The sequence below is a fragment of the Populus trichocarpa genome, chromosome 12 (genome assembly GCF_000002775.5).
Source record: "Populus trichocarpa isolate Nisqually-1 chromosome 12, P.trichocarpa_v4.1, whole genome shotgun sequence".
Lineage (NCBI taxonomy): Eukaryota > Viridiplantae > Streptophyta > Magnoliopsida > Malpighiales > Salicaceae > Populus > Populus trichocarpa.
This window is the reverse complement of record NC_037296.2, coordinates 148,575-173,568: the sequence shown is the minus strand read 5'-3', so window position 1 is coordinate 173,568 and position 24,994 is coordinate 148,575. Positions and strand designations below refer to the sequence as shown.

The 24,994-nt window shown below is 33.6% G+C and overlaps 2 protein-coding genes and 1 long non-coding RNA gene across 4 annotated transcripts in view; 2 read left to right on the top strand and 1 right to left on the bottom strand.

The window, feature by feature from the left end:
- Positions 1–970: 970 nt before the first annotated feature.
- LOC7493471 (ribosome-binding factor PSRP1, chloroplastic) lies at positions 971–3,695 on the top strand. Its single transcript, XM_002317803.4, has 5 exons — positions 971–1,341; positions 1,501–1,644; positions 1,744–1,992; positions 2,990–3,098; positions 3,196–3,695. The coding sequence occupies exons 1-5, from the start codon at positions 1,054–1,056 to the stop codon at positions 3,324–3,326; spliced, it is 921 nt and encodes a 306-aa protein (XP_002317839.1). The 5' UTR covers positions 971–1,053; the 3' UTR covers positions 3,327–3,695.
- Positions 3,696–7,272: 3,577 nt separating this feature from the next.
- Positions 7,273–23,861, top strand: LOC112323579 (receptor-like protein 9DC3). The gene is made up of 3 exons (XM_024582248.2): positions 7,273–8,113; positions 21,410–23,425; positions 23,572–23,861. The coding sequence occupies exons 1-2, from the start codon at positions 7,273–7,275 to the stop codon at positions 23,401–23,403; spliced, it is 2,835 nt and encodes a 944-aa protein (XP_024438016.2). The 3' UTR covers positions 23,404–23,425; positions 23,572–23,861.
- Positions 7,489–24,994, bottom strand: part of LOC127904089 (uncharacterized) — a 71,614-nt gene continuing 54,108 nt past the window's right edge. The window contains exon 3 of one of the 2 annotated variants that reach the window (XR_008056957.1): positions 7,489–7,629. This is a non-coding gene — a long non-coding RNA (uncharacterized LOC127904089). Of the gene's footprint in view, positions 7,630–20,304; positions 20,617–24,994 lie in introns of those variants that run through there. The other variant, XR_008056958.1, reaches the window with a different exon arrangement.

The following is a 24,994-nucleotide window of genomic DNA, read 5'->3' as shown; positions in this document are numbered from 1 at the left end:
GATCTTTTTTCTAGATTTTTAAATTTGGATTTTAAGGCTATCATCTAAAAAAAATTATATATATATATATATATATATATATATATATATATATATATATATATGTGTGTGTGTGTGTGTGTGTGTGTGTGTGTGTGTGTGTGTGTGTAATTTAGCAATATAAAACATACTTTTAAGATTATTTATAAAGTTAACATTTAATTATTATTTTGAGATTAAAAAAAAAACAGATATACTTGAGACAAAAATGACACGTGTCTAGATTTTTTATTTTGAAATTATAAGAATTTATTTTAAAATTATTATAAAAAAATTTATTTTATGACGGTTTTTATTCCTCCAACTAAATATATTTTTATCCCTCCTGTTTTTAAACACTATCCAAAATTCTAATTTTCCTCATCTATTATCATTCTAAGTTTGAATCTTAAACTAACATATTAGAGAATTTATTCTTCTTACAAGAAATAAAAAATCGATTGAAATACAAATTGCTTTGAAATTTTCCGTGATTGTTGAAAAAATGAGAAAAATAAAAGTCTAGACTGACTAAGATTTTGTTTATGAATAGAGACTAACCTAAACATTTGATTCAATTTGATGGTTGAATCAATTAACACCATAACTTTTTAATCACACAAAAGAATTTGATTGGCTTAAAACCAACAAAGCTTTCAACATATTTCCTTATCTTTTCTTTTTTTCTTTTTTTGATTTTTGTCACAGATTCTGGGCAGAAGAAATTGGAGGCCAGAGCAAGATCACACTTGGTCAGGTGTTCAAGCATAAGGAAATGAGATATGGGCACCAACACATTGAGCCCATAAGCCCATGTCATAATATCCACTAAAGACATGAAGATTGAAACTTTCTGGGCTCATGAGCCTAAAGATTCAGTCCACATCTTGTGGGGACCAAACAAAACCCAGCATTGAACATCAATCAGCTGACGTGTCCTTATCCATTTCTCTTGCCAGAGAGAGATCTTTCCAAAAACCTCACGTTTTCCTACGTTTTTCAGCAATCCAAACAGACCTCAAAGAAAAATTGTCAATGGCTTCTCTTGTAGAAGGTACTTTGCAGACAAGCTTTAACAACCCATTTGTCTCATTATCACCAACACCACCTAAGACTTCACTAGCTTCTTCTTCAGTCATTTCTACCAAGACCCAGATCCCAAAATCATCTCTCAAGTCCAGTTTTTTAGGCAAAAATATGAGCTTTATTGAGTTGGGAAGGACAGCAAGGACTCCTTTAACCCATGGTGGTTGCTCAGTTAAGATGTCATGGGATGGTCCACTTCACTCTGTCAAATTAATCATTCAAGGCAAAAACTTGGAGGTTTTGCTTTTAAACTCTCTAAAGATTCTAACTTCTAAATTTACATTTCTAATTCTTTATGTCTTTGAATTCTTTAAAATGATTCAAGTTTTGATTTTTTTTTTTTTTGTTATTTACTGTCCAAATTGTAAATGTAACAAAATGTTTGGTTTGGTACAGTTAACTGATACAGTTAAGAGACATGTGGAAGACAAAGTAGGAAAGGCAGTTCAAAAACATAGTCATCTTGTTAGGGAAGTTGATGTAAGATTGTCTGTTAGAGGTGGAGAGTTGGGGAAAGGTCCGAGAATTAGAAGATGCGAGGTACCATTTACATTTTTAATTGAAAGTTAGCTTTCATGCTCTTGGGTTTGCTTTAAATTGGTTTCTTTTCTTTTCTTCATGGACTGGTTTTCCTTGTAGGTGACTTTGTTTACAAATAGGCATGGAGTGGTGAGAGCAGAGGAAGATGCTGAGACAATCTATGCAAGTATTGATCTGGTGTCGTCAATTATCCAAAGAAAGTTGAGGAAGATTAAGGAGAAGGAGTCTGATCATGGTAGACACATGAAAGGGTTTAATAGGCTGAAGGTTAGAGAACCAGTGCCACAAGTGGTGGAGGGTGATGCGGATGAAGTTTCACAGCAAGAAGTTGAGGACTCCATCGAAGAGGTTTGTCTCTCTTAAATTACTGTTTAATCAAAATAATCTCGTTGTTTATGTTGTCATTATTGTTTTTGCTTCTATTTGGTTGCTATGCATTGTTTTGCATCACCAAATTTAGGTCTCATCTGTTCATGAGTTCATTCAATATGGTCATAGAATAATCTATACACCATAAAGAGCTTTTCCTATTCCACCATCTAGTGACCAGTGTGGCATGTCTAATTTGCAGAAATTTAGGATCATACCTTGTGCCATGGCTAATGCCATGTTGATTCTCTTAGCTAATCATTTATAGACTCTGTGAAAGGAAATTGTTTCACACAAATTTTGTGCTCATAAAGGATTTGAGTCTCAATCTTTTCAAATTATGGCTTGGCACTGAAAATCCTTCCTTGCAGCTTGGTGCCATTGTGTAACAAGCCTAGCTGCTGGAAAATTGAACAACTCACTGCTGGAACTTATACAATGAAATAAAATAACAAAGCCAAGCCTTGTTCCTAGTTCTGAATTATTCAAGGTAGCCAACCTCCTAAATTTCTAAACAAAAGACATAACAGAATTCACTCTCAGATGCCCCTACTGCAGCCAACAGTGGCTGTTATTTATATTAAGAAACTGGAACAGAACAAGCTAAAGAAATGGGAAAAGAAATTCAAATTTCCTTCCCCCCTGCCGCCAAGGAAATTGAACTTCAAGTTCTTTATCTCCTTATCTAGAGATCTTTTTGAGTGGAGTTGTCCCTTATATGTTCTGCTCTTAGAGTTAGTCTTCCAACCAGGATAAGACTCTTCCTTAAACTTTGAAGTTTCACAGTTATCTTCCCTCAATTGTTTTCGATATTGTTGGTAACAGACTGTTACACAATGCACTGATACCAACAGTTGAAACTATATAAATAACATTCCTTCAATTTGTAACTTTGTTAGTTCATTTCACTGCGAACCTGCATATATCATTCTTGTCTGCCATAGATTCTCTCTCTAAATTCTAAACCGATTGCCAGGTTGTTCGCACAAAGTTTTTTGACATGCCACCTTTGACTGTCTCGGAAGCTATTGAGCAGCTGGAAAATGTCGATCATGATTTCTATGGTTTCAGGAATGAAGAAACTGGTATGAACTTATGCAGCTTGTTTCAATTTGTTTTTCACTTATCCTCTGCAATCTGTTAACTTATATAGGTACTGAGTTGCTGTGTGCTTGATTCCAGGTGAGATAAATATTGTTTACAAAAGAAAAGCTGGTGGATATGGTCTCATCATACCTAAAGGAAATGACGAAGCTGAGAGATTAGAGCCTTTGGTGGTAGAACCAGCTAGAGAATCATCATTGGCAGAGTAACCAGGCCTAGAAAATAAGATCTTCCTAAAAAATAGATTACAAAACCCACGTTTTTGGTAATGCTGTATATACAATGCTAAGGCATCTAAGAGAGCATGATATAGGGTTCGAGACCTGGTGAACGCACACTAACGAGATGTCATGACATGATTGTACTGCTTATTAGATTTTGGAAGATTAGGTTCAGTGTGCCGTGTCCCAACTTTTACTGGAATGAGAAGACAAATCTTGCAATTTATAAGATGGAAATCAATTCGATAAAGTCTTCTTTCCATGCGGACGAGCCTTGACTATTTTCTCTTTCCTGTGGATTTTCACTTCTTTGTTATGTATGGAAATCAATACGATAAAGTCTTCTTTCCTGTTGTATTTTCTCTTCGTGCTATGTATGGTTCTTTGCTTGCTGCCATGTTGGTTTTCCTTAGCTGTGAATTCTCTCTGGCGAAGTTTTGCGCGAGCCTACTTCTGCTTATGTTCGAACAAGTTAAAATTCGATTTCTGACAACATGTGCCCCATCTGACCCTGTTTAGGTCGTGACTTGCATTCGCCTTCCAGAGCGGTGGAAAGCTTCTTGGTGAAAGAGATGTCCATTATCCTGGTTATGGAAATGTCAAGTGGAGGTTCAGCACAGAGTTCATATGTGGATAAAACAGCTCCCCTCCCTGTTAGCAATGCTATCATGAAGTTTACGAGCATATATTTCTAGCCATAGCAATTAGATTTCAATTGTCAGAAAATACAAATACCATACCGTTCAGTATAGAGTTCGTATGCTCAGCATGTCTTTTATAAGCTACAGATGGTAAACTTTTTATCAATGAATTAACAATCATCAATCCAGTGTTGATGTGTTCAACAACCATTTTATTTGCTTTGACGTGTTCTCAAATAGCTAGATATATAATGTTGATGTGCTTATTGCAACTTTTATGTTAGTGAATATCATCTGTAGCTAATCAATTGATTATATATAGTGCTAATTTTATTTATATAAAATATATTTATTAGTAATAGAAGCTTTCTTTATCTTTATCTTTATCTTTAATTATCATTTTATATTTGGTTAATGAATCTAGAGTAAAGATAAAGTCTATAGAAAAAAATTGATTTGCATAAGAAATTATAAAGTTGTTATAATTATGATATTTTTATTGTATCAAAGTATTATTACTAAATGTTCATGGTCAATGTTCTATTTGTTGGATCTTTGAATATCATCCACGCAATGGAAACTATGAAACAAAATTATTTCATGGAAACTATGAAACAAAATTATTTCATGGAAACTATGAAACAAATATATAGATATAGAATTGTTTAGGGATTTATTCCTGAAGATATGATCTTTTTCGACGTTGAATATTTTTTTAAAGGCTGGAATATCGCAAACTACAAGTTATCTAATTGTCCAGTCTTCAATGGTAATTCACACGAACCACTCGTGAGAAATCTCATAATTCCCTATTTAAGAGAGATGAATTGTGTAAGCTTAGAGTGCTAGCTTTAATATTGTGTTCACGTAGTTTTTCTATCTAACAAAAAACCATACTTTTTTTTCACTTACAAAATAATAGGCTTAGCTTTATATTTATAGAAAATCTTTAAAAATCCTATAAATAATAAAATATTTATTTGTTCCTTAAATAATATCCATATATTATTTAAAGATAACATAGAAAGTAACTCAATTAAGTTCTTACTTGATTTTATAAGTCTAGAAATATAATCTTTGTATTAATTATAATCTAGTTCTTAATTTCTAAAATATATTTTAATCAAGTCATACTTAATTAAATCATCATAGTTTAATTTTTTATTAATGATTCTTAATGTGTGTAACTCATTAGGTTTCTAATATGTAGGCCTAAATATAAATTCTAATTCTAATTAAATAGAATTAAATAGATTAAATAATTTAATTTATTATTAATTCAACAATTGATTAATTTATATTTAAAGATTAGGTGCATCGTCTAACAACGTGTCATGATCCTCTAAATATTATAAGTCATTAGTGGTTTAACTTAACCTTTTAGTGACTAGTTTCTCAGCATAATAAATATCAATAATGTTCTAATTTAACATTAAAGCATATAGTATATCTGCAAATTAAATCATGTTTATTCTCTATATAATAGTCATTGATCGTTTGAATAAGATATGAAACTCTTTTTAAATCTAATTCCACATTGGCCAAAATAATTATCAATCAATACTATTTGAGAATAGATGAAATATTTTTCTTAATTCATCTAAGGTGATGAATATTCTCTTGATCACTCAAGTACTTTCATATAGTTCATGATATACCTAATGTCTGCTCTTTTGTTACCTTGATTAGGATAACATGTAACAGGATCAAAGTATAACATTATTTATATAAGATGACTTAATGATCTCAATTTTAAGAATCACTTACACAACTATCGCGTGAGCCTTTCCATAAACATAAGTGATCTCTCCATAAGAAATTCTCATGCATATTAATTATAGGTATCTCTTATACCTCAGCTTATGCCTCTTATTTTGGAGTTGTTGTTTGTTAGATAAAAAAACTACAGTCACAAAATAGAGAGCTAGTACTCTAGACATAACAATTCATCTCTCTTAAATAGGTTTTTAGGAGATTCCTCACTGGTGGTTCGTGTGGATTACTGTTGGAGGTCAGACAATTGGATAACTTGTAATTATGACAACCTACCCTTTAAATAATTATTCAAAGCAGAAGAAGATTATATCTTTAGGTAATAAATTCCTAAACAACTTTAGATATGTCTAACATGATTCTAGGGACTCCTAAATAATTTTGTTTTATTATTTTCGCTATGTGTATGACATTCAGAAATCTAACAAGTTCCTGACTATGCTGAACTTTCCAGTAACACCACACCCCACTAGTAAGATATTATTCGTTTTGGCCCATGAAACTCACTGATTTGTTCTTGACAGTCACGTATGGCTCCAAAACGTGTTTTATTAGTCAAGGTGAATATGCTCATAAAATTTAGATGGAGTTTTTGGAATGAGCTGAAATTCTAAGTGAGATAAATTTTGTTCTAGTTAGTTTTATTTTTTAAACTAGAATAAGATATATCAGTCACAATTGAATGGAATTTACAACCATTGTCTGTACCTAAAATTTAAAATGAACTATGAATAGCTAGAAATTTGCACAAGTGTCAATTATGAAGATTAATATTGCGGTGCCTCCAACACTCTTGTGTGTAGTCAGTTAAGGGACCTCCTGGTATGGAAATATATAATATGAAACGGTTTGCTCTAAAAGCAACTCATGCAAAAGCAACAAATAAGAATTCATTAATATAATTACCGTGTTTCCAACACTCAGTACTCTTGTTTAGTCTTCTTGTATTTAAAATTTGGTCAGCACCCAGCTAAGGATGTTTCTCCCAGCAGTGAGAAAGATCAATAATGACTTTGACTTGGTCTTTAAATGTGTCACACATACCGTCAGTCATCAACAAATTAAGGGACCTACTTGCATGGAAATATTTGCAATGCAATATTTAACACTGTTAAGAGTCAACTCTTACCGTACCGTATGGTTTCCAAAGGAAGACTCACGAAACAAAAAAGAAAAACCTTGTTGCAAAGGAGAAGGGGATTGCCAAGAAATCATTCAAACACTATTGTATAAGGGACCTACATGTATGGAAATATAACATGAAGCGGTTTGCTCTAAAAGCAACTCAGGCAAAAGCAACGCGTTCCCAACACTCACTCTTGCTTAGGCAACGTGTTTTCACAATTTAAACATAGTTTTTAGATTACTTAAAATGGTATTCAAATTATTTTTCAACAAATTAGGCACAAATTGATAAATGATGATTATTTAACATAGACGTAACATATGCAACAATTCTCGTATACTTTCATCTACGTTGGGTACTTAAATCTTGATTGGTTTGTGTATAAATAGTACCAATGCAAATCTTTATTTCTCATCTTTCGTTCAACACTCCAAATATACTTTCGAATCCTGCAAGGCCAGCCAACATGGGGTTTTCACCACTGTCCCTCTCTCAATTTCTCTCTTCCATTCTGTTTCTCTTCCATTTTCACACAACAATTTCTTCATCAAATTACTCCTCTTCATCTCATTTCTGTGCTCCTGACCAAAGCCTTTCTTTGCTCCAATTCAAAGAGTCCTTTTCCATTAATAGCTCTGCTTCAGGGCGTTGCCAGCATCCCAAGACAGAGTCGTGGAAAGAGGGTACAGACTGCTGCTTGTGGGATGGGGTCACTTGTGACATGAAAACCGGGCAAGTCACTGCACTGGACCTTGCTTGCAGCATGCTTTATGGCACCCTCCATTCCAATAGCACCCTCTTCTCCCTGCATCATCTTCAAAAGCTCGACCTCTCTGACAATGATTTCCAAAGCTCCCATATTTCTTCTCAATTTGGCCAGTTCTCCAATCTGACATATCTTAACCTAAATTACTCAGTCTTTGCAGGTCAAGTTCCGTCGGAAATCTCTCATCTCTCCAAATTGGTTTCACTTGATCTCTCTGGAGATGAAAACGACTATCTAAGTCTGGAACCAATTTCTTTTGACAAGTTTGTTCGAAATCTAACCCAGCTTAGAGAACTCGATCTGAGTCGGGTAAACATGTCATTAGTTGTACCCAATTCCTTGATGAATCTGTCTTCTTCTTTGTCATCACTCAAACTCTTTTCCTGTGGACTGCAAGGAAAATTCCCATCCTCAATAAGAAAATTTAAGCACCTCCAGCAGTTGGATCTTGCAGATAACAATCTTACAGGTCCAATTCCATATGATTTTGAGCAACTCACTGAGTTGGTTTCACTTGCTCTCTCTGGAAACGAAAACGACTATCTAAGTCTAGAACCAATTTCTTTTGACAAGCTTGTTCAAAACCTAACCCACCTTAGAGAACTCTATCTGAGTTGGGTGAACATGTCATTGGTTGCACCCAATTCCTTGATGAATCTGTCTTCTTCTTTGTCATCACTCAAACTCTTTTCCTGTGGACTGCAAGGAAAATTCCCATCCTCAATGAGAAAATTTAAGCACCTCCAGCTGTTGGATCTTAGAAAAAACAATCTTACAGGTTCAATTCCAGATGATTTTGACCAACTCACTGAGTTGGTTTCAATTGATCTCTCTTTCAATGATTATTTGAGTGTAGAACCAAGTTCTTTTGACAAGACTATTCAAAACCTAACCAAGCTAAGAGGTCTCCGTTTGGGTTATGTAAATATGCCTTTGGTCACACCTAATTCCTTGGCGAATCTGTCCTCATCCTTGTCAGCTCTTGCCCTTTGGGGTTGTGGATTGAAAGGGAAGTTCCCAGGTAACATCTTTCTACTACCAAACCTTGAATCACTTGATTTGACATTCAACGGCGACCTCACTGGCTCTTTTCCTTCGTCCAATGTGAGTAATGCCCTCTGGTTATTGGGTCTTTCTCATACGAGAATTTCAGTTTATTTAGAAAATGACTTCTTCACTAATCTAAAGTTGTTGGAAGTTCTGTCTCTTAGAAGCTCTAATATCATAAGATCAAATCTAACCCTGATTGGTCATCTCACTCAACTCACCCGTTTAGATCTCGCAGATAATAATTTTGGCGGTCAGATTCCATCATCAGTTGAAAACCTTGTGCAACTTCGTATTTTGTATCTCGATTCCAATAATTTTTTGGGTCAGATTCCAGATTTTTTAGGTAACCTAACCCTCCTTGAAAATTTAGGTTTATCTAATAATCAACTCTCAGGACCTATTTCTTCTCAAATAAATACCCTTTCATTGAGATTCTTTGATTTGAGCAAAAACAACTTGCATGGTCCAATCCCAAGTTCAATTTTCAAACAAGAGAACTTGGAAGCCCTTGTTCTTGCATCCAACAGTAAATTAACAGGTGAAATTTCTTCTTCTATTTGCAAGCTTAAATTCCTTCGACTCCTTGATTTGTCCAACAACAGCTTGAGTGGTTTTATACCACAATGTTTAGGGAACTTTAGCAACTCTCTCTCAATTTTGAATCTTGGCATGAATAATCTTCAAGGCACTATTTTTTCACCATTTTCAAAGGGGAATAACTTGGGATATCTCAACCTAAATGGCAATGAATTGGAAGGGAAAATACCATCGTCTATCATCAACTGCACAATGCTGGAAGCTCTTGATCTTGGCAACAATAAGATTGAGGACACATTTCCCTATTTTCTAGAAACACTTCCAGAGCTTTATGTTCTTGTACTAAAGTCCAACAAACTCCAAGGTTTTGTGAATAGTTCGACTACTAATAATTCATTCTCCAAATTGCGGATTTTGGACATCTCCAACAATAGTTTGAGTGGACCTTTGCCAATAGGGTATTTCAATAATCTCGAAGCAAAAATGACCTATAATCCTAATATATATTACATGATGGCAGTGACATGGGAAGGGTTTGAAACTGAGTTCACGAAAATCCAAAGCACTCGTAGAATACTTGATTTGTCAAATAACAAATTCACCGGAGAGATTCCAGAGTTGATCGGAAAACTTAAAGCAGTCCAACAACTTAACTTCTCTCATAATTCCCTTACAGGTCATATTCAATCATCTATTGGAATGTTGACCTATCTGGAATCATTAGATCTGTCTTCAAATTTGTTTACTGGAAGGATTCCAGTACAGTTGGCAGATCTAACATTTCTTGGAGTCTTAAACCTTTCACATAACCAGCTTGAGGGGCCCATACCCAGTGGAAAGCACTTCAACACGTTTAATGCAAGCTCATTTGAAGGAAACTTGGGTTTATGTGGATTTCCAATGCCAAAAGAATGCAATAGTGACGAGGCACCACCATCGCAGCCATCAAACTTTCACGATGGAGATGATTCAAAATTCTTTGGAGAAGGATTTGGATGGAAAGCTGTGGCCATAGGGTATGGATGTGGGTTTGTGTTTGGAGTCACAATGGGATACGTTGTGTTTAGGACAAGAAAACCAGCATGGTTTCTGAAAGTGGTTGAAGATCATTGGAATCTGAAGGCAAGAAGAACGAAGAAGAATGCTCGTAGAAATGGTGCAAGAAGAAACTAAACAACGCAGCTAGTAACATGAAGTAAGTTCTGCAAGCATTTGACATCTTACGGTTTTATGTGCAAGAGTTTATGCTATTTTTTCTGCGGTATTTCATTTGATTAGTCTTTTCTTTCTGTTTCATTAAATAAAAAAAATTATTAGTACTCATGGATATAGTTGTGTGTTTCTAAATTGCAGTGAATTTTCGAATAAACATTCTCGCTACCTTATTGATGCAGGACAGCTTGCGGAAGGAATCCTAAACTAAAACTACTGCCATAAAACAATTACCAGCCACTCTTTCCTTAGTTAACATAGGCTCCTAAATTGGGATTGCTATTTTTCCTATTTACTGTTGTTTAAGTTTAAGACTTTAATTTACTGTTTCTAGTAGGAATTTTCCTGTTTTTTTTATTTTGCTATTTATTTCCGTAAGTGATTCTCTTATTAGAATTAGGGTGGCAGCTTATAAATACAAGCAGCCCCCTCATTGTAGTCACTTTTTGATTTTAAATAAGAATTTTTTTCAGAAACATTACTCTATTACTCATGGATTCGAGTATTTTTACTCATGCTCGTGAATTCGATTCCAAGTGGAGTTGACATGAGAACAACGCCAGAGTCGCAGATTTAGAGAACTGGATTCCTCTTTCGTACTGCTTCTCTTTTCCTTCATGGTTGTGTTTTATTTTTATTTTTTTCATTAGCTTTATTCGATACAAGAAATATTTTTTCGAGTCACTTATGTTTTTGGTGTTGGGGTAGTGCTGTGGTTGTAATTTGAAAAAAGTTGTTTTATAAAAAATACTTTTAGTTGAGGTTGGTTTGAAAAAATAGATATTTGATTAAAACTGTGGTTGAAATTGAGGTTGAAGAAAAAGTAGTTTAATGTGTTTGGTTAAAAATGCTTTTAAAATTGAAGTTATAAAATAATTTTAAAAAATATATATTAATATTGATGGTTTTAAATTTAAATATTGTAGAATTAATTACTCCTATTATATCATGAAATAAATAATACTTTATATAAAATATTTTTTATTATTCCTTTAAACAATTTATAATTCCATTTCCGATAAGAACTACAGTTTTCATAATTGTTTCAGCGTGTAATAAAATTAGATAAAATATTATCAGGTATAAAATTGATATTACAGTGCGAGTGAATTTAATTCACTCTATACTAGTTTTTCAGGAAAAAAAATATTGTTCACATCACAGTGCGAGTGAATTTAATTCACTATAAACTAGTTTTTTTTTTAAAAAAATGTTAAAAATATTAACACACTGGAAAAAAAATGTTCACGTGAACAATGCAATTCACTCATGAACAGTGCAAGTGAATTGTAATGTTCATTGTTTTTTAAATAAACAGTGCAAATCTATTGCACTGTTCACATGAACAATATACACTATTCATGCTAATTACACTGTTAAGTGAATAGTATAATTAGCATACACAGTGCATGAAAAGCAGGAATTCCTTGCTTTTCATTACCTGCATTTCAGAAAGAGCCAATGCACGCAGCAGTTACTGTTGACTAGAAAATCAGCAAACTGCATTTTAATTAAAACACAGCTGCAACCACATAAACAAACAGCCTCTTAATATATGTGTTTTTTTTGTTATTTTTTTGGGCATGTCTTTTTTGTTTTGATTTGGGTGTTACTTCTATAAAAAAAAAAAAAAAAAGAGCCAATGCACGCAGCCGTTACTGTTGACTAGAAAATCCTGCTTGATTTTTAAGTTTTTTTTTTTTTTGTTTAACCAGTACACAACCTACCTGCACATACTTTGAAAAGATATTCAAAGTGAGAAATAAATACATCAATGTGTTTGTAACTTAACTCACAAAGGAACTGTAATTACAATATCACGAAGCATCGGTGCTTTATTCTCAACACAACTGTTCTTACGAAATCAGTATAAATAAAAAATTAATTCTTCTCAAAAGCAAGCAACTCAGAACACCATAGTATCAATAACATGTTGCAGAAGAAACCCAGAATACCATAGAACCAAACATCTGAAGGAAACACTTAGTTGCTTGGTGTGCAATGTTTCGTGAACAGGGGATATGACAGAGTTATCAGATATAGATAATTTAACAGAAGATAGTAGTTAGTAGAAAGAATATCCATGTAACATTATTGAAATGCTTTCATAGAACAAGTAATATTTACGATCTGAAGAAGAGATAGTCTCATTAAAATCCCCAACAAGGCACCATGGCTTAGAAATGTTACATTTGAAATTCACCAGATAACTCCACAATTCTTTCTTTGAGGAATAATCCATAAATAGCACTCAATCAGTATTGTACTATGTAAAGACTCTTTCTATATGCAATATCCTACCATTGTATTAGTGACATTAAAGCTGGGAGAATTCCATGTAGAAAGCAGGCCCCAGAAAGACCAACTGAGGGAACAACATACCAAGATCTAGAATATCTTCGTGGAGCATTACTGTTACTCTAACCTTCCTTTCCAATCCTCCCGCTCTTTATCTATGAAAACCTTCAAGGTGTCCACAATCTGATCACTATCATCATCTAGCTAAAGAATGGCCTTTCCAACTTCCCAGCAAGCTTTAGCTTCCATTCTACTATCAACAGGTGGTTGTTGCTCCAGTTGCGGAGGGGAAATGATCCCCTTCTCCATTACATTAATGTCCATGCCAGAGCATATAACCTTGTTTCTGTTTCTGATTTCACCATCTGAGATAGACATTTCAGTGATTTCCAGGTTAGCAGACTTCTCTTTTCTACTTCTTGATGTTCTCCCCTTACGAGTAGCTCATTTTAAGGGAAGTTTCTTCTTTCTTTTGTTCGAACTTCTCTTCTTTTCCTTCTCTGGTTCTGCTATCTCCTCTGGTTCTGCTATCTCCTCTGGTTCTGCTATAGGTGTGATGAAGACCTCAAAAATCTTGTTTTTATTATATTTCACTGGGCCATTTAAGCATGAATGAGATCAGTTGTTGGTCCGAAGCCTTATAGTAAGTAGTTAACAGAGGCTCATGTGTGCTAACTGGAACTATTGAGAGTGTGTTTTCCTCTAGCCCAATATGCATTCCTCCACTCATCCATATAGGCATTAGAGATAAGCCCACCATCATTTGAATAGCATAATCTTGATTGTTTTGTTTTTTTACATTGTTCTCACAAGCCTCAATCGGATATACAGATAAAAATTATGGCATATCGAAACTACAATGTTGTCTACTTAATTAGGCTTACGTCAATCACAAAATTTTAAAGACATGGGACATTGAACAAAAAGGAAGGTAATTTACAGAATTCAAAAGCTACTTTGGGTAATCCACATGAATATTAATCGCATGGGGCGAGCCACCAATGAAAGAGGTCATGCCAAGAGATTTAATAAACCAGGAACAGAGTGAGAACCAATGCACAAGCGATTTAATTCCATGAGAGACAAGCATAACTACTTTATTACCGTGGACTTCGATTTAATTAAATTAAGATGTCTATGCATAGCTCAATAATTGCACGATATAGTTTGAGAGATTGTGCATGGTTGATTATCAGGTATGTAATAATCTTTAACCAGTCTCTCTACCCTTTCTGTTTTTCTCTTTTTTTCGTTCTTTTTTTATTGTTTTGTTTTTCCTTTATTTTTTCATCTTCTTCTCCTCCCCCCACCCACCTCCCGGTCAGGGGGTATATATAGGGGAAAAAAAGAAAGAGCTACTCTACCCGTGTCCAATCATGTCAAAGGGGTAAAGTGGCTAGCGGTCATTGTGCAGCTACCTGCAGGGCTTCTCCCCTCTGTTTTTTCATCTCAATGATAGGTCATGAGAGGATATGGGTTGTGTAGTTGTTTTTAGACAAATGAAAAGAAGAGATAAAGACACTGCAAAGGAAGGGAAGAAAACCTTATTTCCCTGACTGCAACGCACGGTGATGGTAAATAGTGCCATCAAAATTGCATTTAGCTTTGTCTCTCTCTCTCTTTATAGAAAAGCGTAATTTTTTTAAAGGGTTTTGGAAACTTTTTTTTTGTATTTTCTTTTTTCATTTTTTTTTATGGGACCTTCAAAAATAAATAACAACAAAACTTTTAAATTTTTTAATTTCATTTTTGATTTCAATCAATTGAGTTCCTAGAGTTCGATGCTTTTTTTAAAAAAATTATTAGCTGCAAATTTCTTTAATTTGACCTTTAATTGACCTCAAACTTTCAAATTTCTTGTAATTTTACCTTTGATTTGAACCAATTAACTTTAAAAATTAAATTTGATCCTATAAAATTTCAATCTTCTCAGTTAAACTCAAACTGGGCTTTCAAACTTAAGTTTTCACCAATTAATCCCCTAAAAAATTAATTTGACTAATTTAAAGTATAGTTAAATCCTTACACTTAATTAAATCATTTAATTGGACCCAAATTAATTCTTAAATATAATTAAACTTTTAATTTGGTCCATAATTAAATGAAATTGACCTATTAAAATCTAATTATATCTTTAGACTTAATCTTTATACAAATTTGTTCAATAATCATTTAATTTGAGCTTCAATCTGCGTTGTCTTTTTAGTTTTAGGGTACAATTGGGCTCCCAATTCATTTAAAGTTGTAGTTTAATCTTACTCAATATCTGAAATCCTCCCAGCTTGCTTTTGCCAAAATCCTAGTCTCCTTGCTATTATTATTATGTTTTTTATTTTTTATTTTAAAACAGTAAATTTTAAAGGAAATAACCTACAAATGAGTTACAACATTCCTAGTAGTTAAGCTCACCTCCTACCCTAAATCAACAATTTACAATTACGTTACCAATTTCTCAAAGTTTCTGAACCCATAGAGTAGAAAATCATAATTTCCTTTCCTATACATAAATTGATAAAAATTAGAGAGGTATGATATCTTACCCAAGAGTTTTGAACCTCATTTGACACTTTTCTAGCAAGTTTCTTCCTCAATTCTCCTTTTCCCTTCATTATACCTTACTTCAATTACTTATTTCTCACTTTCCCTCTCCTAAACACTATCCCACGCACTTGATTTTCCAAGAAAACAAAGAAAGAACCCAATCTCTCACTTCCTACTCTTCATTTAAGTGGGGAAAAAAAAGAAAAATTCAGAGCTTCCTTTTTTTTTCTCATTGGGCTGGCCGGCTGCTTATCAAGGAAGAGAGGAGAGATTTTTGTTCCAAGTTCTGAAAATACCCCTATTTGTTGGTTATGAGCTCTATCATCATTTCAACAGGCAATCGGTAGATTTCTTCCAGCTTAGCTTATATGTGGAAGGAAATGAAATTTCCTATCTGAATTATCATTTGATTATTTATTTATGTCAGAATTTCACGTGGACTAACAACATAAATATGAGAAGTGGTTCTTCTTTGCTACCTCCTACCATAGGTATGCTGAAGTGGAATGTTAACGCGTCTTCAAGTTGCAAACCAAGACCATCAAGAATTGATGGTGTTCTTAGAGATTGTGAAAGGACATTTCTTTGTTTTTTTTTTCTTGTTCCACGAGTAATATGAAATCTAATGAAGCTCAAGTTTTGGTAATTCAAAAGGCTGCTTTTTAGTATTGATTGCCGCCATGCTTCTACAAATCAATTGGTTGTAGAGTCAAATTCTTATAATGCCAGTACCTATATTAAAGGAACAAATGCTATACAATCTTGGCACCTGCAAACTAAATTCAATGATATTTCAAATGCATGCAATAGGCTTCATTCTGAAAGTTTTGAACATGTTCATAAGAAAAGAATCAAGTTGCAGATCATTTTGTCAAGCAAGGAGTTCTAAGAAAAGATGACTTAATTAGTTGTGGATTTAGTTGTGGTAGTAAGTTTTCTCACTCTTCTGAGTTTTTCTGTACTCTTCTTTCTATCTATTAAGCTATGTTTTTAATGGCCATAATAGTGATTGAATAAATCTCTCGTTTTTGTAATCAGAAAAAAAACTCTTTGCATATTCTTATTATGTATATGATTTTGAGGCCATGTTTGTTTTTGCGTTTTAAAAGTGTTTTTAAAAAAAAAATATTTTTTTTATTTTTTTTGTTTCTAAATTTTTTTTTATGTTTGTAGATCATTTTGATGTACTAATATCAAAAATAATTTTTAAAAAATAAAAAAAAAATATTATTTTGATACATTTCCAAGTGAAAAGCACTTTGAAAAACAACCACAACTACGCTCACAAACACGCATCGTTTGGGAACGCTATTGAAACCGCATTCCCCCAAATTTCAAAAAAAAATTACTAAATTTTTTTTTATGTTTTTAAATCGTTTTGATGTGCTGATCTTAAACATAATTTTTTAAAAATAAAAAAATATTTTTTTAATATATTTTTAAACAAAAAAAAACATTTCAAACTATTATAATTTCAAACAGTCAATTACTCTATAACAAAAGCCCAATATTACAAAAAAATTATCGTGGAAACTAATATTGCCGTGTTTCCAACACTGTTGTTTAGTCGACTAATATTGCCGTGTTTCCAACACTTGTATGGAAATATTTAAACTTTCAATAATTAGACCTTCAGTCGTTTTGCGCCACTTGTTTGACAATATATATATATATTAGTTGCGGAGACTTGAAGGTTGAATGAAAGGGACAGACTTGAAAAAAGAGATCTTTTAGGACTACCACTTCAAATCATAAACTCATTTAAAATGCTAATTATTTTAATGGCATTTTAGTCATTTAAAATAATATATATAAAGCGATAGTTTGACATAGGGTTTCTCATTTTAGTCATTTGAGTCATATTTTATATATCTCAAGTATTTACTTTTCCTCTTTTTTTTTTTTTTCCTTTGCTAGCTTACACCCTTTGTGAGGTAACTGCAGTTCATATCTATTCAATATGTGCGTAAACATTCTATAGAAAATAATCACCAACTTATAAAATAAATAAATAAAATGTTATAAAAAATGTCAAAAAGTAATTAACTGTGATATATAATTGTTTGAGAATTTTATATGATTTATTTGTTTGTTTGTTTGTCTGTCAAGCTAGAAATTATTGGAGGAGTGCGGAGAAATCACTTGTTCAAGAAAAAATGTTAATAGGAATCTCTACTAAAAAATACAAATGAATTCTAATTAAATAGTTTGCTCTTAATTAGATTTAAAATCACTTGAGGGATTTGCTAGGACGTATTTTATTATGAGTAATGGATCAGTTTTTTATCTTCTATATTTGGTTTTCAAGATTTTTCCTTCCATAATTTTAATTCTCTCCGATTTGGACACATCCGATTTGCTCGATGGGCGCACAAGTACTTGTGAACAATAATGATTTAATAGTATGATTTTTTATATATATAATAATCAGAGTTTTATTGATTTTGAAGTAGAATACAATGATAATAGAACCTTCAAATAGAAAACAGCACTTAAGATGCTATAATATATGCTAACATAAATATAAATAATATTAATTTGACACCAACAGAACTTTAGTAGATTATGATCAGATTTATATATATACATTAATATTACTCTAAAGAGGTGTAATAAGAAATTTTAGGTAATTTTTTTTTATTGTTTTTATTGTAACAGATCAATTTTTTTCCCCTTAAGTTTGTTTTTTGTTTTTTTGTTTTTATCTTGTCCTTATATTTTATTTTGGTTATTAGTTTAATGGTCTTTTCAATATATTTTGATGATTATATATATATAAAATATTACTCTAAAGAAAAATGGATGATATATTCAATATCGAACTTCAAAACATTAAAAGGGTATTCAAAAGATTGTTTTAACGACATAATAATTTTTTGTATACTTTATCTACGTTGTGGTGCTTAAATCATGCATGGCCACATACCTAATTAAGATGCGAATTAACTACGTTTGTAAATTATTGAAAAATTTTGTGGTTTTTTTTGGGAAATTAAATTCAGTATGTAAAGCAAGCTTCACATAAATTTCATTCCTAAATACACTTTAGAAAAACTTCTCTGAACATTCATATTAAGCAGTCACAATTTTTTTCTCTTAGAAATATTTTCATTTAAAATTTCAACTCCAATATCTATAAAATCCAGACATTATTAAAAAAATAATATAGGGATACCATCTTTTTGTATCTTTACCTAAAATTGTAAATGGACTGTGAATATTCAGAAATTTGCATAAAAAATGTCAATTTTGGAAATTAATATTGCCGTGTTTCCAAATCTATTGTATAGTCAATTAAGGGACGGACCTTCTGGTATGGAAATATTTGCAATTAAATAATTCAACATTCAGTTCCGAAGACTTGGAGGTCAAGGAGGAAGACCAGATGACGAGCTACAAAACAATTTCTAATTAGCACATACACTTTCTGCAGATGTAAATACGAAGGGATATCATCTTTACGTATCTTTACCTAAAATTGTTAATGAACTATATATGAATAGTCCGAAATGATTTCCACAAAAAATGTCAATTATGGAAATTAATATTGCCGTGTTTCCAACACTATTGTTTAGCCAACTGAGGGACCTACTTGTATAGAAATATTTGCAATTGAATAATTCAACCTTCAATTCCATATTCAGCACCAAATGAAGATTAGCACGTAAACTTGCTGCAAATGTAAAAGTAGGGATATTATCTACTCTCAACAAAAATCATGGAGCCACTTCATTTGTGAACGTAGATTATACAATAAGAAACCGTTTGCTCTATAGGCAACTCATGCAAAAGAAACAAAGAAGATCGAGTTCGCTAGCAGCAATAAAATAAATAAATTAAATAGCTTGCTCTTAAACTTATAAATCACCTCATGATTTTGCACAAAGATTGTTGGTGTGTGTTTTGTATATTGTGGTTTGTAAAGAATTATCTCACTCAAAAGTTTAAATTGTTAAGTGAGATTTTAATATATGATTTATATAATTCTCTAATACACCCTTTCAAGTAATTTGCACGGACTCATACTATCTTGTGTTTAATTTTTATCAAATACAATTAAAGTTGTGAGATTCGTACTCGTGACTGCTAAGGCTCTAATATCATATTAAAAAATCATCTCAACACAAAAGTTTAAACTGTTAAGTGAGACCCCAATATATGATATTATATTACTCTCGAACACACCCCCTCAAGTGAAAGCTATTTGGTTTTGAAATTTGCACAGGTCGGCATTGTCTTGTGCTATTAATTAAATTTTAATTAGAAGAGAGAATAAGGATAATGAAATTCGAATTCGTGATCATTTAATCTTTAAGGCTCTGATATCATATTAAAGAGCTATCTCATCCAAAAACATAAGTTATTAAGTGAAACCTCAATATATGATTTATATAATTTTCTAACATTGTTAAATATTTTTCAAAGTGTTTTTGCAATTACTTTTCACTTGAAGAAATATTAAATTGATGTTTTCTTAGATGTTTTTTGATGATTTTAAATATATGTTAATGTTAAAAATTAAAAAAAAAATATTTTTAATGTATTTTTAATTAAAAAAATATTTTTAAAAAGTACTATGTATCATGTTATGAAACACCCGTAATGCATGTACATTTCTTACTTGATTTTTTTTATTTCTCCATGGTAAGTATGGAAAATATAATAAGAACAGTGCTCACTCGTGTGCCCATGAATATAACATGGACGCATACACGGGTAAATTATTAAAAAAAATTCATCCTTTTGAGAATCTGTTGTTTTTTTTTTTAAAAAAAAAATTCAGTGGACAAAGAAAGCTTCGCAGAAAAATTTATGAGCACTATTAATTTGTTGGAAAATTATATACAAGAAATAACGACTTCGGGGTCAAACAACAAAAAAGGAAACAGACCAAATCGTTAGTGCTCAAGATTGATTTTTTCTTTGGTACGGAATTTGAATAGCAAAATCTTGATTGGTTTGTGTATAAATAGTACCAATGCAAATCTTTATTTCTCATCTTTCGTTCACACTCCAAATATACTTTCGAATCCTGTAAGGCCAGCCACCATGGGGTTTTCACCACTGTCCCTCTCTCAATTTCTCTCTTCCATTCTGTTTCTCTTCCATTTTCACGCAACAATTTCTTCATCAAATTACTCCTCTTCATCTCATTTCTGTGCTCCTGACCAAAGTCTTTCTTTGCTCCAATTCAAAGAGTCCTTTTCCATTAGTAGCTCTGCTTCAGGGCGTTGCCAGCATCCCAAGACAGAGTCGTGGAAAGAGGGTACAGACTGCTGTTTGTGGGATGGGGTCACTTGTGACATGAAAACCGGGCAAGTCACTGCACTGGACCTTGCTTGCAGCATGCTTTATGGCACCCTCCATCCCAATAGCACCCTCTTCTCCCTGCATCATCTTCAAAAGCTCGACCTCTCTGACAATCATTTCAATAGCTCCCGTATTTCTTCTCGATTTGGCCAGTTCTCCAACCTGACACATCTTAACCTAAACTACTCAGTCTTTGCAGGTCAAGTTCCGTCGGAAATCTCTCGGCTCTCCAAATTGGTTTCACTTGATCTCTCTGGAGACAGAAATGACTATCTAAGTCTAGAACCAATTTCTTTGGACAAGCTTGTTCGAAATCTAACCCAGCTTAGAGAACTCGATCTGAGTCGGGTAAACATGTCATTGGTTGTACCCAATTCCTTGATGAATCTGTCTTCTTCTTTGTCATCACTCATACTCAATTCGTGTAGATTGCAAGGAAAATTCCCATTCTCAATGAGAAAATTTAAGCACCTCCAGCAGTTGGAACTTGCAGAAAACAATCTTACAGGTCCACTTCCATATGATCTTGGGCAACTCACTGAGTTGGTTTCACTTGCTCTCTCTGGAAACGAAAACGACCATCTAAGTCTAGAACCAATTTCTTTTGACAAGCTTGTTCAAAACCTAACCCAGCTTAGAGAACTCGATCTGAGTTGGGTGAACATATCATTGGTTGCACCCAATTCCTTGATGAATCTGTCTTCTTCTTTGTCATCACTCATACTCTATTCCTGTGGACTGCAAGGAAAATTCCCATCCTCAATGAGAAAATTTAAGCACCTCCAGCAGTTGGATCTTAGAAAAAACAATCTTACAGGTTCAATTCCAGATGATCTTGGGCAACTCACTGAGTTGGTTTCAATTGATCTCTCTTTCAATGACTATTTGAGTGTAGAACCAAGTTCTTTTGACAAGACTATTCAAAACCTAACCAAGCTAAGAGGACTCCGTTTGGGTTATGTAAATATGCCTTTGGTCATACCTAATTCCTTGGCGAATCTGTCATCATCCTTGTCAGCTCTTTCCCTTTGGGGTTGTGGATTGCATGGGAAGTTCCCAGATAACATCTTTCTCCTACCAAACCTTGAAGAGCTTGATTTGACATACAACGACGACCTCACTGGCTCTTTTCCTTCATCCAATGTGAGTAATGTCCTCTGGTTATTGGGTCTTACTCGTACGAGAATTTCAGTTTCTTTAGAAAATGACTTCTTCAATAATCTAAAGTTGTTGGAAGTTTTGGTTCTTAGAAACTCTAATATCACAAGGTCAAATCTGTCCCTTATTGGTGATCTCACACATCTCACTCGTTTAGATCTCGCAGGTAGCAATTTGAGCGGTCAGGTTCCATCATCACTTACAAATCTTGTGCAACTTCAATCCTTGTATCTTGATAACAATAATTTTTCAGGTAGGATTCCAGAGTTTTTAGGTAACCTTACCCTCCTTGAAAATTTAGGTTTATCCAATAATCAACTCTCAGGACCTATCCCTTCTCAAATAAGTACTCTTTCATTGAGATTGTTTGATATGAGCAAAAACAACTTGCATGGTCCAATCCCAAGTTCAATTTTCAAACAAGAGAACCTGGAAGCCCTTTCTCTTGCATCCAACAGTAAATTAACAGGTGAAATTTCTTCCTCTATTTGCAAGCTTAAAGTCCTTCAACTCCTTGATTTGTCCAACAACAGCTTGAGTGGTTTTATACCACAATGTTTAGGGAACTTTAGCAACTCTCTCTCAGTTTTGAATCTTGGCATGAATAATCTTCAAGGCACTATCTTTTCACCATTTTCAAAAGGGAATAACTTGAAATATCTCAACCTAAATGGCAATGAATTGGAAGGGAAAATACCATCGTCTATCATCAACTGCATAATGCTACAAGTTCTTGATCTTGGTGACAATAAAATTGAGGACACATTTCCCTATTTTCTAGAAACGCTTCCAGAGCTCTATATCCTTGCCCTAAAGTCCAATAAACTCCATGGTTTTGTGAGTAGTCCGACTACTAAAAATTCATTCTCCAAATTGCGGGTCTTTGACATCTCCAACAATAATTTGAGTGGACCTTTACCAATAGGATATTTCAATAGTTTTGAAGCAATGATGGCCTATGATCAAAATCCATTTTACATGATGGCCTATTCCATAAAAGTGACATGGAAAGGGGTTGAGATTGAGTTCGAGAAAATCCAAAGCACTCTTAGAATACTTGATTTGTCAAACAACAGTTTCACCGGAGAGATTCCAAAGGAGATCGGAAAGCTTAAAGCAGTTCAACAACTCAACCTCTCTCATAATTCCCTTACAGGCCATATTCAATCATCATTTGGAATGTTGACCTATCTGGAATCATTAGATTTGTCTTCGAATTTGCTTACCGGAAGGATTCCAGTACAGTTGGCAGATCTAACATTTCTTGCAGTCTTAGACCTTTCACATAACCGGCTTAAGGGGGCCATACCCACTGGAAAGCAGTTCAACACGTTTAATGCAAGCTCATTTGAAGGAAACTTGGACTTATGTGGATTCCCCATGCCAAAAGAATGCAATAATGACGAGGCACCACCATTGCAGCCATCAAACTTTCACGATGGAGATGATTCAAAATTCTTTGGAGAAGGATTTGGATGGAAAGCTGTGGCAATAGGGTATGGAAGTGGGTTTGTGTTTGGAGTCACAATGGGATACGTTGTGTTCAGAACAAGAAAACCAGCATGGTTTCTGAAAGTGGTTGAAGATCAATGGAATCTGAAGGCAAGAAGAACGAAGAAGAATGCTCGTAGGAATGGTGCAAGAAGAAACTAAACAACGGAGCTAGTAAAATGAGGTAAGTTCTGCAAGCATTTGACGTCTTAAGGTTTTACGTGCAAGAGTTTATGCTATTTTTTCTGTGCTATTTCCTTTGATTAGTCTTTTCTTTCGCTTTCGGATTCATTAAATAAAAAAAATTATTTGCATGTTTTTCTATTGCAGTGAAGTTTGGAATAAACATTCTCGCTACCTTATGAGATACCAAGTGGAGGTTGACATGAGAAGAACGCTAGAGTGGCAGATTCAGAGAATTGGATTCCTCTTTCGTACTGCTTCTGTTTTCCTTCATGGTTGTGTTTTAATTTTATTTTTTTTATGAGTTTTATTCGATACATGGAATATTTTCGAGTCACTTAATTTGCGTGTTTTTTTTTTTTTGGTTAGTTTTGATGCATGGAATATTTGGGTGTTACATCTATAAAAAAGAACCAATGCATGCAGCAGTTGTTACATCTTTACTTCAATCACCCTTTCTTAGTGTATTCACACCATTTATTTATTTAGGAGTGCGCTTTTTATTTGAAGTACATTTCGCCGTGAAGAGATTGGTTGCTTTAACATTTCGATTCATTAACAATTTATCAAAGTTAATCCTAGAATAGCTCCTAGAATGGTGGATCAGATTGTATGTAAACTGCATATATATATCGTACAGCTTTGCAATATTGAAAAAAGAAAATACAGAAAACATTCGCATTATCATTTTCTTTATGATATCAGAGCTCTAGTTCTGAGAACCTAGGAATCCATACAACTAAAATACCTCATGCCTGGTGACGAAGACCAAAAGCTTCTTGAACAAAACAGGCGCTGTCGAACTCTTTCAAGACCTCAGAACCATGGGAGAACTCCAATCATCCACTTTTTCTCCATCACTCGGATCAACCAGGCGCTGTCCTCGTTTGACAACCAATTCTAATGCGCTGTTCCTTGCCTCCTTTTGGGCAGTGTTATCATGCAAACAGAAGCGTTGGCAAAGTAATTAGTTCCAAATATTTCTATCATAGATTTATGCATGCAAAATAGTAATGTGAATAAGCAACCTTGTTAAAGCTTAGCTCCTGGAAATGGGATGCCGCCGCAAATTGCAACTGGAAAAAAAAAATCAAATATATACAACCATGGCAATAATCAATTCCAACCGGAACTGGAAAACCCCTACACACAAGATTAGCTAACTTTTCATCTTATATGCAATTTGGTGGCCAGTCTTGCAAACGAGACCGACTCATTCCTCGTAATGATGCAGTTGTCAAACATCAAGCTCGCACCTACAAGAAATGGTGAGGCATATTACAGCACTTACAGTATTAAACGGGTAGCAACGATGAAGCGAAGACGAGGCCGGTGCCAGAAACAGAGCATTTCACTCATAACCATGGACTTGGATTGCAATGAGATAACAGCGTAGGATTCAGAAGCCTTATTTAGAACATGCATGTTTATGAATAATTCATATTAAGAATTTTTCTGCTTCCAGTTGCTACAGTAATTTAGAACATGCATGGACGTTTACCGGTTTCGATTGTTATTGGATAAGCATGAATACGGTAATCGAGATTAAGCAATGAAATTGATTGAGAAT

Excerpts from the sequence above, each read along its gene's own strand:
- LOC112323579 (XM_024582248.2), top strand. The coding sequence starts at position 7,273 with ATGCAAATCTTTATTTCTCATCTTTCGTTCAACACTCCAAATATACTT. Across the intron at positions 8,114-21,409 it reads TGCAGATAACAATCTTACAG|GTTCAATTCCAGATGATCTT; the intron begins GTCCAATTCCAT and ends ACAATCTTACAG.
- LOC7493471 (XM_002317803.4), top strand. The coding sequence starts at position 1,054 with ATGGCTTCTCTTGTAGAAGGTACTTTGCAGACAAGCTTTAACAACCCA. Across the intron at positions 1,342-1,500 it reads TTCAAGGCAAAAACTTGGAG|TTAACTGATACAGTTAAGAG; the intron begins GTTTTGCTTTTA and ends GGTTTGGTACAG. Across the intron at positions 1,645-1,743 it reads CGAGAATTAGAAGATGCGAG|GTGACTTTGTTTACAAATAG; the intron begins GTACCATTTACA and ends TTTTCCTTGTAG.